Raw genomic sequence first — 17,933 nt, forward strand, 5'->3', positions numbered from 1 at the left:
TTACCCCTGGAGCAGTTTCCAGGGTTAGAATTTGATGGAAGATGTGGTAATTCTGTGGAGAATTAACTTTCTGCTGAAAATTAGTTAGCTTTAAAGCTCTCACTGATGTTCACTCAATGATTTCACTGAAAAAAGTTTTTTTCACCTCAAGCCCTGCAGTATTGTTCTCTGGGACCAACTGCAGTTTACTCTGAACTACGTGACTGAAAGATACTCAGCCAAATTATGTCTTTCACATGGTATCACCAAAATTCAATGGAAGATAAATCTAAGAAAACATTCCTAAATTAATAAGGTCCCTCATTCTAAGTATCTCTGGGGCTATTTTTAGCCAAGACAGGTGAAAACAAGTTCCTCCTGAGACACAATTATTTTTTTCAAATTTGTGAGAAATAACACAACAAAATAGAAGTGATCTTTATCTTAGTAGGTGTTTATGAAGTTATGCAAGTTTCTGAATGTGTCAGGTTTTATGTAAGAATGGCATACTTGGAAAGGTTCTCACCTTCAGCTTTGAGACCTTACTGGGAAGCTGGAGACATAAGCTCTATTTTCAGCACATCCATGGGCATAACGTTGTACAATCTGATCACAAACACAATTGAGATTCTCATAATTTTCTAGGATTGTTACCAACATCACTGCTGCTTACCTACACAACAACATCTAGCAAATCTACAAATACAGAGTAGCTGGAATAGAAGCTGGATACAGCTGGAGTGTTGCCTTAATATTATTTTTAATGGAATCATTTCATGGATGAGAAAGGCAACCCCAAAGAAAAAGTGCAATCAAATCATCACTTTCAGTTGAAAACTGGGTTTCGGATGCCACTCAAGACTGAACTGTTGGGCCACTTTCTGTGCAGAAGAGTTAGGGAGCATACAAAAAAGAAAATGCTTGTGATTCCTAGGAACACAATGCCTGCAATCAGTGCACTGGTGACTGAGTTCAGCTGGAAAGGAGGTCCATTTAGATGACCTGCAAGAAAAACAAAAGTGCACAGGTAAGATTTGGTTACAATCTCTCAGCAGTGCCAAACATTTGTATTTCCATTACAACACCCTATATATGGAACAATTACAATGAATGGACTAAAACCATACATCAAAATGTCTACTTGGATAAAGCTTATCTAAGTATGCTTTGAAAATAGTTATTCGTTCTTTCAATATCCATCATACTTACGGCAGCAAGGATATTTCTAAGGCATAATCCCTTACATGCTAGTGACCAACCATGATCTTTGCTGTTTAAGGCAAGATTATCATTGATCAAGAACTACCAAGGCAGAGGTATAAGAATTTGAGTCCTAATCAAGTCAATGAAAGGATATTTTCCCTGATATCATTATCGACATCTTGATTCAAAGTGTATATAAATCCTTAGCGAGCATCAGATGTCTGAGCTACTTTAAGCTTGTCTGCACACCTTCGCAGAAGATTTAACATGTTTTTCAGTTCTAAGTTAGAAAAGGTAACATTTTTATTAGTCTAGCTCAACAGCCTGTTCACAGACCAATTCCTGGATACTGGAACACACACATCTAGCCTGTGCCATCTTTTCCAGCAGGAAGGGAAAAAATCCCTACAACATTTGAGCTGTAGGTGCTACTCAAAGCCAATGTGTATTTGACTAAGAAATGTGTTTGCCATTATCAGTGCCGGAGACTGAGGTGAAATGGCAGCATAGCTTCTACACGGAAAACAGATTGCTCCTCCCAGAAGCAGTTACCTCCCCTCAACTTCTTCAATCCTTCCCTCCATACCAAGGCTGAAAAAGTCAGCTCTATTGATCAGGTTGCCTTCTCCTTCTCAATGCTGTGCTGCTTTCTGACCTTACTTTTCTTCTTTCAACTACAGTACTAATCCCGCCTTAGTCTACCTCTACACTCTCCAGTGGGACAGTGACAGGCACAGGTAAGGCTGTTTCTCTGGGACAGAAAGAGAGGGCTGTCGCTTTTGTTGGATGGGAAGGAAAGGTAGAAGCCATTAACCCAGCAAGCTGGGTAGTAACACAACAGGGAGCAATTCATTAAAGGGAGAACTTTGTTTCCATACCAGGAAAGAAAAGTAGCTGCTTTTACATACTCTAAGTTGAAAAAGGCAGGGAATAAATAGCATCAGCGTTCAGAGGGCAGGACAGGTTGCTTGTGCCACTTAGTCCTGTTATGAACAAGGAAGAGATAGAATGGCCTGATGGCCTAGTTACCTTCCTTGCTTAGTCATTAGCTATTCCTTGTTAACAGCAAAGAACAGTAACAGACAAGCTGGAACAAATTCTCCAAGTGCCAGAGAAGTAGTACTTTAAAACTTAAGAGACTCGACCTCCCCTGCAGACTGTTTCCTTCATTATCCTAGCAGATCACAAGTTCTATCCAGGCTTCTTCATAGGTTCTTTGTGGTTAAATGCCAGGAGAATAGGAGCCAAAGTTTCTGATTTTGACCTGTAAACTGAGGCAGGCTGCAGCATGATAATCATTTTGCTGCTCTACTCGCGCATGGCATGAGCAAACTTTACTGTTTAAGTCTGATTTTGCATCTAGCAGTTGCAATGTTCCCTCATATGACATAACAGTAGATTTTCATTTCAATTCCATCATAGGAATGAGAAGTTGTTATGTTGGTGGGGCTCGTTACACAAATTAAACTGAGCATTCCAGATTCATCAATTGCTTTCTTTACAGCATGTCAGTATTTACTCATTTAGATGACAAAAAAAAGCCAAAAAGAAAAAACATTCCAGCTCAGTGCATAGAGCTCAATCAAAATGGTTCACTTCCTCAGTTCTGTTTCACTCGTAAACCCTGTTTTATATTTCTTGGAATTCTGATTAACTTACCAAGCTGTGAATTGTTGGTTGGCGTCTCATCTGTATAAAACAAAAAAAAAGGAACACATTATATTGTACAAATATCTCTGCCTACATCATCCCCTCCTTGCAACACAAAAGCCAATAGTCCTAGCTTTATTTTCAAAACACATAGCTGTGCTTGTAACATTGACTAGAAGCCTTTAGCATCTCTTGTAGAATAAGAACAACATTAAAAATGAAGAAATGTCACATAATTAATGTGAGCACACCACTATAAAGTTACTTAGTATTCAGGAAGAGGAACAAACCAAAACCACCAAAAAACACCTTAATAAAAGAACATCTTAACTTAAAAGGTGGACAGTTCCTATTCTGTTCCTCAACAATAATACAGCCATAAGCACAATATTATACAGAAATCCCTTCACTGTTAATCATATTACCACAGTAGGTCTGTATAGGGAAAAAATTAACCTGAGTTTTTCAAGGAAAAAATACATCAATGACTATAAATAATTACAAAAATGCCCTTTTCCCATGTTCATTTTTCTCTTGACAGTTACACAGTGGCATTATATTCAGGGAAACATTTGTATTTTGTCTTCAGTTTTTACTTACCTACCACTGTCCATCTCAGAACTATATTTCTTGTCAATATTTTTGCTTTTTTTGTGCAACTTGTAAGCACAGCTCACATAGACATGTGTTTTGAGGAGCTGTCCTCGAGGCTTAAGTGAGACATCCATCAAACTACACAATTTCACCTTCACAAGCAGGTACCTGCTTTGTTTCTATGCACAGAGACTAAAATATTTTCTTCTGTATACATCTCTTCAAATGACTTATTTTAGATTAACAAACAAGAATAAAGTTTCTCTGAAAAGAAGAAAATGTTTAAAAATAAGACTACAGAAATACACAGGAGAAGGGCCATTATTCATTTGCAGTAGCACTATGCATTCCTATCAAGGTAACTGCATAAAGAGCTGTTACCAGAACAACTGGTGACTAGAGTAATGGGGAGACCCAGCTAACGTGAGGCAGCTCTGTCGACACCGATGGGCACAGGACCAGCCCTGGGACAGATGCGGCACCAACTTGAATGAGAGGAGTGAGAGGTTGCACATCCATGCAACCGTAGACCCAATACCAGCACATGTATTGTGGTGAGTCGGGTGCAGCAGGTCTGAAGGGCTCTGTGCAAACATATCTCTGCTCAAGTTGGACAAGACTTGGCCTTGAAAACAGAATAAGTACCTCCGTGCAGCATCACACCAGGAGTAATCCAGGACTGCGCCCCAGCACTCCCCATCCAAAACCAGATAGCGTGGTTCCAGTTCTATCGTGACCTTCGTCCTTTTCTTTTCTGACCATAGTACTCATGAATCTCTAATTTTTTGGTGCACTTATTTTCACAATGGGAAAGGACAGTGGGAGGAAATGTTAATTCTCTCTCTCTTCTCCAGAAGGAAAAGTGAAGTGCAGGTCAGATTAAGGGACTTTCTCAATGCCCCTCAGGAAATTCTCATCAGAGTTCAGAACTGAATCTCTTTTTCTTAATTTTTTTATTTCCCCCCCTTCAAGCAAACCATCCCTTTCTCGGCAGGAGTGAGATACTCCAAAACCATAGTATGGAGATGCAGAAATGTGTCTGATCTAAAAAAATTTAGCCACGTGTCTCAAGTAGAGACACCTGAAAATAATTTTCCTTTTCCAGCTTTATTCATGTTTTCATTCAAAAAATAAAAAAAAAAACCTCTACAGTTGTCAAGGAATTATAAAATCATTTATCCTTTCTTTGGGATCATTAGACACCCGTGGACAGATCTTTCTTTGCTTGAAGTCATGCACTATTTAAAGGTAATTGATGAGAGGTTGATTGTTTTTTAAATTGTAAAAGCAGGATTCACAGCATTTGAATCATAAACTGTATTAGCAAATAGGGGATGCTCAGATAACGAGATTTATGTAGTTTCTATTCCTTGCCTTAGGCAGCATTTCTCTAGCATACATGTCTAAGCAAATTTGTCATTTATTTCTCATAAGTACTCATGTATGCAACTTTGCAGTTAGTTTTTTTCCACTTTTTCTTGACTAATCAGATGGTGGCAGCTCAATTGGGATTATGCATAAGACAAAAAAAATACTCATTTTCATTGCATAAATGTTACTTATAACAGAGTATTTTTTCTAAAAATGATGTCTTGCTAGATGGTTCATTATTCTGGAGGGTTAGTTTTTCTTTTTTTGCGTGTGTGTGCACAAACACTTTGCACATAAAGAAGGATTTTATTCTCAATTATATTTCCTATCTAGGATTCTATCTTGCTCTCAGCTTTCTAAATCTAAGACTGATGAAATCTGTTGCTTAACTACAACTACCTATAAATATCTTTAATAGAATTTCTTAAACTTTTTCAAATTTTTTATTTTTATTACTTTGTCAACAGCATTCACATCAACTTTTTTCAGAGACTGCAAGTTGCATTTAGAGTTGTTTGTTGTTTGTTTAGGTTTTTTTAAACTTTGGCAATAAAAATGGAAATAATAGAATTTCAGCCTGGATTTAAAAGAGTAGATTTTAGCCCACTCTGTTTAGAATTTACAATGTGTTTGTCCTATTTCTTTCTTACAGCTGAAGGCTAAGCATAGTATGGATTAATTTTACTCAACACTTAGACAAAAATCCACAGGTAAAGCCAGAAGAAATGGTGCATAGAAAGTGATGGTGAATATTCATTAGCTGTCCAAATTAAATTGCAACACTGAACTCAGTACCTTAAATTCCATTAGCTTTAGTGAAATCTGACACACACACACGCAAAAGAAAGAAAAAAAAAAAGGTCAACCCACTGAGTTTGGGTTTTTACAGTTGCAAGAATAAGTATGTGAACCTTTTGGAATGTCATGGTGTTCTGCATTAATTTGTCATAAAATGTGATCTAAGTTGAGAGTATCAACAAATATAATGCTTCTAAAATAATAAATATGCTTCTAAAATAATAACACAAAAACAATTCTGATCCTCCATGCCTTTACTGAACACACTCATTCAACATTCAAAATGCCAGTGGAAAAAGTAAGTGAACCCTTGGAATCAGTAACTGGTTGACCCCTCCCTTGGCAGCAATAACCTCAGCCAGGCGCTTCCTGTAGCTGTGGGTCAGAGCTGCACATCCTTCAGGAGGGATTTTAGCTCATTCTTCCTAGCAGAACTGCTTTAGCTCTCTCATATTCTTTGGACGTCTCCTGTGTCTGGCTCTCTTCAAGTCATTCCAGAGCATCTCTGTTGGGTTGAGGTCTGGGCTCTGACTTGGCCACTGCAAAAGGCAGATTTTGTTTTTCTGTTGTGGACTTGCTCCAGTGTTTTGGGTCATTGTCCTGTTGCATCACCCAACATCTACAGAGTTTCAACTCATGTACAGATATTCTCACATTTTCCTGAAGAACTTTTTGATGCACTTGCATCTTCCCCTCAATGACTGCAAGCTGGCCAGGCCCTGATGCAGCAAAGCAGGCCCGAATCATGATGTTTCGTCCACCATATTTTATGGTTGGGATGATGTTTCCATGATGATAGGCAGTGCCCTTTTTACGCCAGATGCAGTGCTGCATGTTCTTTCCAAATAGTTCAAACTTTGTTTCCTCACTCCACAATATTTTGCCAATACCACTGTGAAGTGTCAATGTGCTCTTTCGCAAACTTCAGGTGTGCAGCAATGTTCTTTGCAGTGAGAAGCAGCTTCCTTTGTGGTGTCCTGCCATAGATAGCCTGCTTTGTCAATGTTTTACGTGCTGTGGACTCATGAACAGAGATGTCAGCCAGTTCCAATGATGCCTTCAGCTCTTTGGCTGTCACTCAGGGTTGTTTCTTTACCTCAATGGTGAGTCTTCATTGTGCTCTTGGGGTCATTTTGACTGGGCACTCACTTCTTGGTAGAGCAGCCGCAGTCCCAGAGCGTCTCCATTTGTAGGTTGTTTGCCTAACTGTAGACTGATGAATTTCTAAGGTCTTTGAAATCACTTTGTAAGCCTTTCCAGCTTTAGGTAAATCAACAGTTCTTGATCATAGAACCTTTGAAAGCTCTTTTTTTGGCAAGGCATACATCTTGTATGGAGCAAACTCAAAACATTTGGGTGGTTTTTATCAGTCAATGTAGCTCTAGCCCATACCTCCAAACTCATTTTCTTAACAAGACTCCAAGTATGCTAATACTTGACTCTGATCAGCTTTTCTGAGGTCAGCTCAAGGGTTCACTTTTTCCACTAGCATTTTGAATGTTGGATGAAGTCAATAAAGACATAGAGGACAGAATTGTTTTTATTACTTCAGTCACATTATATTTGTCAATACTCTTGACCTAGGTGACAATTAGATCACATTTTATTACAAATTAATGCAGAACACCATGAAATTCCAAAAGGTTCACATACTTTTTCTTGCAACTCTGTAATGCTTTTATATGCATGAGTATCCTACAGTGATTTTACTGGGTGTAGGGAGGAAGCATGTGAGAGCTGAACAGAAATATTAGCCCAAAATTTCTACCAAGGACTCCAGCAACAGCAGCGGGGAGCAGGGGAATGAACCAAAACAAAAAACAAAACTGCAAACTCGTGGAGAATTCACCCTTTCTGTAAGTCACTGCAAATTTATATTAAACTGCAAAACATTTCCCCAGGTTTCCGAAACTCCTGCTGTCTATAGAATAAAAAGTTTTTTCATTCCTACCACTTCTCGTAATGATTGGGCCAGCAGAGATCACAGCATTGCCAGAGGTGCTCTGAGGGCTCCAAGTTGTCCTCCCACCAACATCTCTTCTTTCTCTGTTACTGCAAATCTGAGCAGTTAATCAAAACAATCAGTTTCAGAGTGGAATGTAATTATTGCCCTTCTGTGCTTCCCGCTTTAATGTAAAATCTTTTTTAAGCTATACTACAACTTTGATTTTATTTCTTATTAAGCATTAAATTACATTGCAATAAAAACAGCTGCAATATTCCCTAGAACTGTATCTTAAAAATACGTGGCTTTACACTGTAGTTTGCCTCACTTCATTTGCAGAACTACATTGCTCTTGTGTACAAGATCCATCTTACAGTATACTAAATTCTCAGTAGTTAATTTCCCAAAACTTTGTTTACAGGCAGTTTTCCCCAACAAATGTGTTTTGCTTGACTAGGGATAGACAACAAGCTACAATTCCTATTCAAACAAGTTTCTCAAAGTTCACACTTTTTCCAAGGAGTTCTAAATAACAATGACCCATATTAAAGCAAATGTCCAGCATTATCATCTAGAATCCACCTTTAACATCTCTAAGTTATCATCTACCTTTATTTTGGGTACTCAAATATGCTTCAACTAAGAGCACTTCTTTAATGTCAACTTCTTGTGAAAGTTCAAAAACCTCAGAACACAAGCTCAATAGAAACACTGAAATATTCAAGAGTGTAACATTAAAGTATAAAATAATGTACAAAATGTCAGAAGTATACCAAACTGATATTTTATAATTCTAAATAGAAAGTCTTTCCGTAGGAAACAATACTGCATTCTGAAGACATCACAGTATATTCTGCATTTATATATTTATTTGAATTTTTCAGTTTCCAAAACATATTTGCTGTTCCTGCCACTCCTAAATTTAAATAATTTTTGAATTGGCACAACTTCATGAACTTCAATAAAAGAGCAGCTTTGAAACTATAGGGGAGGTGGTAATAAACTATAGATGATGTAGTGGGTGGAGGTTTTTTCCCACTATCAGAAACTTTCAAATATTCCTTGTCAGTATAATGACGCTTAGTACATCTTAGGTTTTCCATAATTTCTATTCTGATATTTCTCTTCACCTGCTATGATTGTGGAAGACTTGTTTCTTACATGTCATACTAAGAATATCAGCTCTGAAGCTGTCTCAGATTAATTAAGAACCAAAAGGTGAAGAGGTCATTTCTCATGCATTCAACAACCTGTGTTTTGCAGGTCTAGTATTAGTCTATCTCCAGATGATAATACTCATTGTCTTATTCTTCATATCAGTTGTTTTAGATTCTTTCAGATATGAAAAACATCCTTACGTGAGAATCCACACTTTGTGCCATCCCAACTTCCATTGCATTTGTATGCAGAATAACTCCAGTGTGCCTAATTTATATCCACATAATTCACAGCAAGTTCCATCCACTGAAACTTACGGGCACAAGAAAGGGACAGTCGTCTGCTCTGCACAGCTTTGTCACGCAGTGAAGGAAGACCGTAGACATCTTCTGGTTCTTGTGCTTCACAAAGCGAAACACCTCAAAGGAAAACCGGCCCATTTGGCTCTTGCCATTTTCAATTATAGTCGTCTGTGGGTCCTTGTCACAGCTAGTTATTGTGGAGAACGTGAAAACTAGAATGAGCAACTGTACGATTAGTGTTTTGACGCTCTTAGCTGAGAATAAGATAACTTAAGCAGCAAGTTGAGTGCTTTAGCTCCTCAGAAAAGAACACAGTGCCCTGAATGTGCAACATGGGCAGCCACAATCGGCGTGTTGGGCTGTACAGTTCTGTGTGGAAATGAATTCCTACAAAGGCATTACATTTTGTTTTGCAACATCACAGCTATAACCAGGGCACCGTTTAATTCTCATGTCCAAAGAAACTTGAAATCTGAAGCAAAAAGTAATCCAGTATGCTAACTGGTATAGACAGGTGACTCCAAACAAAGACAGTATTTCTCCAGCAACTATCACCAGTAAGATTTAATCTGAGCTACTGCCAAGATATTTTTCATGTTCCAATTCAAGTAACTGTTACTACTGGCAATAGAAGTAGGAGCATCAATTTATCCCTAATAATTTGCTTATTTGCTTTCCTAAACTGGAGTCTATGGTGTTTTATATGACTGTCATTCACCACAATGCTACCTTTGCTAAAATAAAGGCCAGTTTAGTCATTTGATTTGGGTGTTTACAGTATTTTTAGTAGAGCCTTTTTGGATATATGCTTCTTTACCTTCATAAGTCTTATGACTTTGCACTTGCTGCTATGTTTATGTTCACAAACAAGATAAATCTTGGCATACTATCTGTAAGCCTAGCCTTCAGTCTTCCCTGCTAATATTGTTTAGACATTCCAGACAGTTTAGAACACCACTATTACAGAGATTTTTAACTTTTTTTTTAGAGGAAGAACCCACAAAACACTGGGTTTGCATAGGACCTACCTGAAAAAGAGATCATATCGAAGATCATCGCTGGGATTACCAGATGGTGTGGTGTAGCAGTAGTCCATCAAAACATTCCACCTGAACAGGGAGCAAAGCAATAGATGAGGGGAACTGGCAATGTAAGAGCAGGGGTAGAGAGTGAGCGAGATAAGATTAAAAGACAGTACAGCCAAGCGTACAAACTGATAAAGCCGGCTGTTAAACTGAAGCTGATTTACTGCATTTAACAGGTCACATACGAGTCATCCTGCATTCCCGATATATTAGCTGTTTCTTCCCATTGCTTACAAAACTGAACTGCACAGCATAGGAGCAGAATTGTATAAATCAAATAATCTGTTTTCATGCAAGTCAACACCCATAGTAACGCACACTGTATACCTTCTTTCAGAAGTTATGGCCATGTAAGGCTAGAAATCAAAATCATTCCACTTCTAAAAGCCCTAGAGTTTCTAACTTAATCTTACACCTTTCTTAAATAACAGCAATATAGCATTTAAAGTATAATTCAGGAAAACTTTTGCAATGAGGACAGCAGTAAAACATGCATTCACCATGAAGGACCTTATACCCTCCAGCTGAGGGCAGTGATTATAAAACACCAAACATTATTTTGACATACAAAAGTCTATGAGGAAAGATAGTTGCTAGTAAATCTGAAAAATTTGCAACACCCAGAGCTGAATAGTGAGTAAGACAAGAAATAACATCCTTTATGGTACCTGCCATCAAGGTTGGTTGCTCTTACAGCTGCATATATTTTGGTTTTCAAAGGTAAACCTGTACTTGGAATAAGAAGCTGCTGGCTGTAGGTCGAATCCTGAAAAACAAACATTGCCTCAATGTAACAACCCATCTGCATCCATGAACTGAATGTTCATATAATTTTTCTGACCCTTATATGTAGGACAGTAATTTACTTTGTCCTTTCTAAGGGAAGAAGCCAAAAGCAGTGCCAGAGAATTTATCTACAAGTTTGTCTGTAAAGATCAACAACACTTGATTGGCCTTATCCTGTGCAACTATTTTGGGGAATATATTGATGATTTTATGAAGTGGTTAGACCAGTGATTAAAGAAAAAGTATCATTCACTGACACCTCTGTAAATCTCCCCACTGCCTACAGGCAAACATAGCAGGTACTATGGCTTCTGAAAGAGGAGCTTAATTGAGTTGTCACAGTGTACTCTACTAGGAATGGTTTTTAAGGTTATTTGATTGGGTGAAGATCACAATACACCAGGTTTTAGACATATATTAAGCTGTAGTCAGGGAGAACAGACACATTATGTTATGCGAAGTGTAGCTTCTACGAAAGTTGGCATGTTGAACACTCCAGGCAACAAATATTTTCATTTAAATTCTAATAGTTAAAAAAGTTGTTTCAAGAAAGCTGAATGTAACATAACAGTTGGAAATTCTCCATATACTACTACATAGCTATAGCTGTTTTATTGTTTTCTTGTTCAAAGGCTGAATCATTAATGTCACTTTAGCAACAAAGCCATGAAACAGATCTGAGTGACAGATGTTAATTCAGCACTTACTGGTAACATCACCTGTGTCAAACAGGTTGTTGATGCAGAAAGCATGAAAACTCAGCATGTTGAGGCCTTTTGTGATAGGTCAAAATACTCAATACATGAGAAAAACTTTACTAAACAGAATTTTGACCAGGCTTAGTGTGGCAGGCAAGACCAAGAGCAGCAGCTGACTGCAACAAAAAGGGTTAAGCACAAAAATCAAGTGTTTCAAGTGTTTCTTTCAAGTGGAACAATGCCAAAATTCACAGCATGCCCAACTGAAATCTCTGCAGCATCAGAGGCCTTGGGAGGCACATGTGCACATGCAGACCAGCTCTGCGACATCCACAGAGCAACGTCTGTGCAGATCCATTCAAGTGAGATCAAGTAAGCTTTTTAATTAATTTTACCTCTCTCTAACACATAGCTCTGTCACATTTTGTAACTAATTAAGAAGTCCACAGCAAGTGCCTCACTATTACATTCCATAGTAGTTTTTTTTCTTAAAAAGTAGTTTTCATTTAGACAGACATTTACAGGAAGGCCTAAAAGCACATGGCTGCTTACACTCTGTGAAATCTTATTGAGCTCTTGTAATGGCTCCTCTCATCTTTCCAATGATAACATGTGCTAATACCACAAAGTAAATGTAAGTATCACCTTGGGAGGGAAGACAGAAGTGAACTGAGAAGAGGAAGAGTCAATGTGAGGAAATAACACTACAGGTAAAGTTTGAAAGTACGGCTGCTCACAGTCAAGAGCCATGTTTGTACAGAACGCCTCAGCAATACCAAGGGTGAACAGAAGAACCAAGGCCCCTTCCAAAACCAGGACACTCTGATAGGGACCAAGTGAGATGTAGAATGAGAGCTCACAAGACCACGGATGTCTCAAGAAGCACTCCTGGCCAGACAGACTGCAGGCAAGGCACAAGCTGTTGGTGTATGCACCCAGCCCTAGGATGCAAACTGGAAAGGCACATCCACCACTTGCCATCTGCCAGCCTTAGCAGTATTACTCATGCTAGTAATACTGCTCGCTAGAGTCAGAAATACAACTGAAATCAGAAGGATAAGATGCTGCTGTTCATGGTCAACTTGTAAACTCACTGAGGCTGGGAGGATAAAACCCATCTGGCATGTGGTACTTGAGGAAAAAATGCACTCAGTATGAGCATCAATAGCATTTATACCTGACTGTTTGTGGACCTGAGCCCTGAAAGGTAACAAACTTGTAGTTGTCAGTGCATGTTCTGACTGAGAAATTTGGCTACCCTCACTCTGCCCCATCTTTTTGGTCCCAGAGAAGCATAATCTTCCCTTTAACAGATTATAGGTTGTTATTTGGAGCTCTGCTCTGTCAAACAAACACGATTTATTTTTTTTTAAGCATGTCGTTGGAAAATATCCTGTTACAATATTTATAGCTCATTATGTTCAAAGCATAAAGCATTGACTTTTAAATCAGTTGCATGAATTATAACTCAGCATCATGGCATGAATAATAATGCAAAAAATCTGGATTCATAATTTACAAAAATGATGCTTGGTAGATTGAAAAATTGATATTTAAATCATGTATTTAAAATGTATGAATAAAAATTTTAATCAACATGAAAATACCATTTCAGGAATTAATGTTAAGTAGAGATCCGTGCATTTTTCTTCTTTTACTGTCATCATCCATATTTACGTAATAAAATCTTTTACAATAATGCATATTCAAGTTAAATTATCTAAAACATATGGAAGAAGTGCTAGCTGAAAGTTAAGTTTATTAACTCCTAAAATCTTGAAAGTCTACACAATGAGACAAAAAGTGTAGTGGGCTATAGATTTGGAAAAATCCCACACCCCTCACTACAGTTACAGGTGATCCAGACACTCTGATGGGCCTTGAACATAAAAACACCCCAGCGGAAGTACCTCAAGCCTATTGCTAGGGGAACAGGTCTGGAGTATTTTTACAGAATTCTACAGGGTAGTCTCTGTATCAGTACACTGTACTTAAACACATAAACACACATATATAGTAATATATACACACTAATATGAACGTAAACACAATAAACACAAACACAAGTAAGCACTCTGTTATTACTACAACTGATTAGTCATGTGGCACTACAACCTGAAAGCCAAAGCTGTAAATTGAGGAACTATATAAATACAGGAAAAAAGACTGTGTGTCCCTTCAAAGACCAGGCATATAAATACAAGACAGCAGGTACATTCAAACAAAAAGGACAAGGGAATTCAGGAGATGAAAAATGTGCCCAGATGAAGGGCTTGATTCATGGGAGGAGTGGGGAGGAAAGAAAAAATAACGAAGAGGAGTCTATACTTTGGTCTGCTAATCCAGCTTGTACCCACATAGTGCAGAGATTAGTTTAGTACAGGTCATACTACTGTGCTTTATACTTACATTGTAAAGCAACAAATTCAAAGTGCTGATAAAGGTACCATTGTTCTCTCTCACAGAAATAGCAGCTGATGACCTACAACAGAACCAGAAACCAAAAATCATCATGAAGAAAGATATTTCATTTTTGTGTTTACATACTTCAGTGTTTTTATCATTAAAAAACCCAACAACCTTCAATGAGTCATATCACAAGGAGTTCATTTATCCATTTGGGTTATGAACTTCAAAACTAGGAATTTATAGTGAAAACACTGACAGAACCTTAACTATGCCGAAAGTAATAGATACTGTTGAAAACATGAATCAGAAAAATAATTAGCACAGAGACAAAGTGACAAAAAGGAACCCACTTTTCATGATGTACAAGATTTACTCATGGAAATATTTTTTCTTGCACTCTATATTCACATGCTTACAAACTGTTTCATGAGAAAATTCCATTTTTTTGCTGCTAACATTTCATCATCAGAACACTTGAATTTTAGAGGAAGCTTTACATTATCTAAGGCTCTCTTTCATAAAAGCAGTTCTTCACAAACTACGTTATCTCATACAACGACGCTACAAAATTTTCTTTTTCTTTGCATCATCTCTTCTTTCAGTGGTTTTTTCCTTTCCCTTTACTCTTGCACAGCTAAAAATTAGTATGTTGACAATACTACTATGGCATGCATACATTTAGGTGTAAATGCATACGTACAAATACATATAGTCTTACAAAAACGTGGGAACAAAACACATAGAAAAGCACACTTACGAAGCAAGCTGAGTGTTGTTAACCAAGTACTCCAGAGGATAGCTACAACTAAATTTGTACAGAAGCCCAGGCAGATAGCTGATAATCGTTGGTGGGTCTGGTGTATCAATATAGCCTGAAACATTACCTATCTGTACCACTGAGGTATTTCCATAAGCATTGATACCTCGAGCTGAGGACACCTATTGAGGGAGACAGAAAATTACTACTATAAGAAAGTTAACTGTTAAGCCAAAAAAATACCTAAAGGTACTGATGCTTCAGCCTGTAATTTACTCAGAGATATCTTCAGAAAATCCCTCCAAAATTGATTTAGTTTAATAATATGTTCCCTGTGTTCCACTTTTCATCTCCCCAAAAACAGGCATATACAGTTCACAAGCAATATCCCTGTGCTTGAAACACAGACTTGAGCAACATTAGAAAAAAGAACGATGAACCCTGGAAGCAACTTTTTTTTTTTTGTAAGTACTTTTTCTCCGAGCATTTATTATGCTGTAATAAAGCCAATAGACAAGTAACTTCATTTGCAGAAACAATTCTCACTCTTGAGTTTTGTATCAAACCCAATGTACTTTATAAGCAGATGCAAGCCAAATTAGCTGAACTTTTGAGTCTGTGGGTTTTTTTATATTATCCGTCTCTAAATCTCAATTACTTTTTCTCTGAGCATTCCCAATGAATTCAACATGACTGACTGGGAAAAGCTGAAGGAACTTTTCTATTTCATTTAGAAAAATCTGAGCTTGAAATGAGCTTCCATATGCTGTAATAAAGCCAATAGACAAGTAATTTCATTTGCAGAAACAATACTCTCTCACTCTTGAGTTTTGTATCAAACCCAATGTACTTTATAAGCAGATGCAAGCCAAATTAGCTGAACTTTTGAGTCTGTGGGTTTTTTTATATTATCCGTCTCTAAATCTCAATTATAAACTGTGTGCAAAGAAACACAGTTAGAAATGCAAGACCTGAAAATTAAGCTTGCCAATGCAACCGTCATTCAGTTCCTGGACATGTGCTATCCTGCGTTGCTCAGGCTCAAAGAGTGTGCAGAGCCAGCAATAACATGCAGCTCTCCAGAAAACTGAAGGACTCTTTACTTCTGGTAGTACCCCAGCTCCACTGCATCTGTAGCTACTGATCTGTATAAACTACTGATCTGAAAACAGCAGATCCATGCCATAGATTACCTTCTTGATAGGTACATACCCAATGAGGCAAATTAACATTGTAGCATTTCTTTTGTATAAACTGTATTAGCAAAAAAAGGCGCTTTCAATAGCTTTAGAATACATTATTTCTTAAAAAGACATTTCATTATGGAAGAACCATTTTGTGCATGTAAGTCATAATATTTTGCACTAAGTAGCACAAGACAAACAGCAGGTATTTTGATTTCTTTGGCTACAGAAAAAATGGGTAGATGACAGATGTAGCCATGCAGTTTGCCAACAGTATACATAATCATTTGCTAAATGTCAGTAAAATGAGCAAAATCAAATTTCTTAGGATCTGTCTTTTGCCTAAAAACACAGGCCAGAGCATTAAGATAGTATAGCAAATTACAGTTCTGTTTAGTTTCCTCACCATGCCACCCCTAAAAATTAAAAAGTTTTCTTTGCCATATTACAGACAGACCTAGGTTTCACCTGACTACTCCCTCAACAGTTGCCTTTACTGGTACTGAAAATCAGTTTGAAGGTCTTTGCTGTAAAACACAGTCAAGAAGCGCATAGGATTGTACTACTCCAGCGCAAGGAACATGATAAGAAAAGCTCCCTGCTTCTTTATTCTCTTTGTGGCACAGCATGCATAAATAGAGGACGAGGGTAATTTTGGGTTATATATTTAGCAGTTGCTTTGTCTTTGTATCCTGTGCAACCTTGTGGGGAGCTTCACGAGAAGCTCCAATTATTTGGACTTACCAGGCTGGCTGTTTGCCTTTTATTTAAAGAAAAAAAGAAAAAAAAAGAAAGAAAAAAAGAAAAAAAAAAAAAACAAAAAGAATACCCACCCACAACATCATAGAGTTACGATTATAATCAGAGCAAGTTCAGGGAGTTTACAATGTGATCGACTCCATAGAAACAGGAAGGAATTACTTCCTGGCAAATTCTTCTACCACAAGTCATGGAGGTGCTACAGCTTTCCAGTGAAAATGGGAAAAGGAAATCTTGAACTTGCTGAACTGTTTTTTGTTGAAATTTTAGAAGAAATCTCAGCCTGAGACAAATAGGTCACAGAGTATGTTGAACGTTTCAGACCAGTTTCACAAAATTATTAGCAACAAAACAGGGAGCTTGTTATAAAAACTGACAGATATTATCAAGTGAAAGTATGAATTTCAGATAGAATATAAACCTTAAAAAATTACCCATCTTTTCACTTATTTTTGTAATTTAGATACTTTGATACAAGGCATCACTACTTGTACCGTGTGATATACACACAAACTGTATAACTCTCCTCTCCCTTGGATTAGGAGGTTTAAGACCTGAATTCCCCTTCTTTCCACCTTTCAGATAAGAGGGATTCACTGACAAAAATAAAATTATACTGGTACAAAACAGAATTAAAAGTCTGATCTTGGATCAAGTTCTGGTTCCAAAAACTTACCCATAGGTAAGGATTCAATTTAGTCATTAACTATACAAAGATGTGCATTATTCATGCATGAAATAGCCACAAAAAATGTAGATGCTGAAGTCACATCACCAGGCAAAACAGCAAGACACTGTAACACAGAGCGGCCAGGCACTAAAAGATCAGAACTGAACATACAAATTTGAACTTTAGTCCCACATCTTGACTTTTTTTTGTCACGAATTGAGTGTATAGGTTAGGCAGTCATATTTTTTTTTTTTTTTGTATATCTAACATTCAACATTTGTTTGAAAGCTTCAGTTCTGTTTTGAGATGAGATTTCCCAAGAAGATAAAATGTCTCATGACACAGTTAGCAGAGATACTCAGTGTGGCTTGGGCCTCTGGCCAGACAATCTCCTCTGGGAGATTCAGCCTGAAGTCACTGCCTTATCATAGATCATACAAGATCAGTCAGCAAGCCCCTCATATGAGACCACTGAAGTAGGCACCTAGACTACAACTTTCCTCTAACCTACTCTTAAAAATATTTTAGCTCCATTTTCCAAGTGGGCATTTGAAAAGTTTCAGCAAAATTTAAGGCATGTTCAGC

General features: G+C 37.6%; 1 protein-coding gene across 1 annotated transcript in view; it reads right to left on the reverse strand.

Annotated features, from left to right (window-relative positions):
- Positions 1-805: 805 nt before the first annotated feature.
- ZPLD1 (zona pellucida-like domain containing 1) overlaps positions 806-17,933 on the reverse strand; it is a 23,292-nt gene continuing 6,164 nt past the window's right edge. Inside the window, exons 3-10 of the mRNA XM_009875442.1 lie at positions 14,736-14,917; positions 13,979-14,051; positions 10,754-10,851; positions 10,029-10,109; positions 9,016-9,187; positions 7,547-7,655; positions 2,842-2,871; positions 806-981 (exon numbers count right to left, since the gene is read on the reverse strand). Coding sequence (XP_009873744.1) covers positions 806-981; positions 2,842-2,871; positions 7,547-7,655; positions 9,016-9,187; positions 10,029-10,109; positions 10,754-10,851; positions 13,979-14,051; positions 14,736-14,917 — 921 coding nt within the window. The remainder of the gene's footprint in view (positions 982-2,841; positions 2,872-7,546; positions 7,656-9,015; positions 9,188-10,028; positions 10,110-10,753; positions 10,852-13,978; positions 14,052-14,735; positions 14,918-17,933) is intronic.

The sequence above is a fragment of the Apaloderma vittatum genome, unplaced genomic scaffold, assembly GCF_000703405.1.
Source record: "Apaloderma vittatum isolate BGI_N311 unplaced genomic scaffold, ASM70340v1 scaffold3348, whole genome shotgun sequence".
Taxonomy (NCBI): domain Eukaryota; kingdom Metazoa; phylum Chordata; class Aves; order Trogoniformes; family Trogonidae; genus Apaloderma; species Apaloderma vittatum.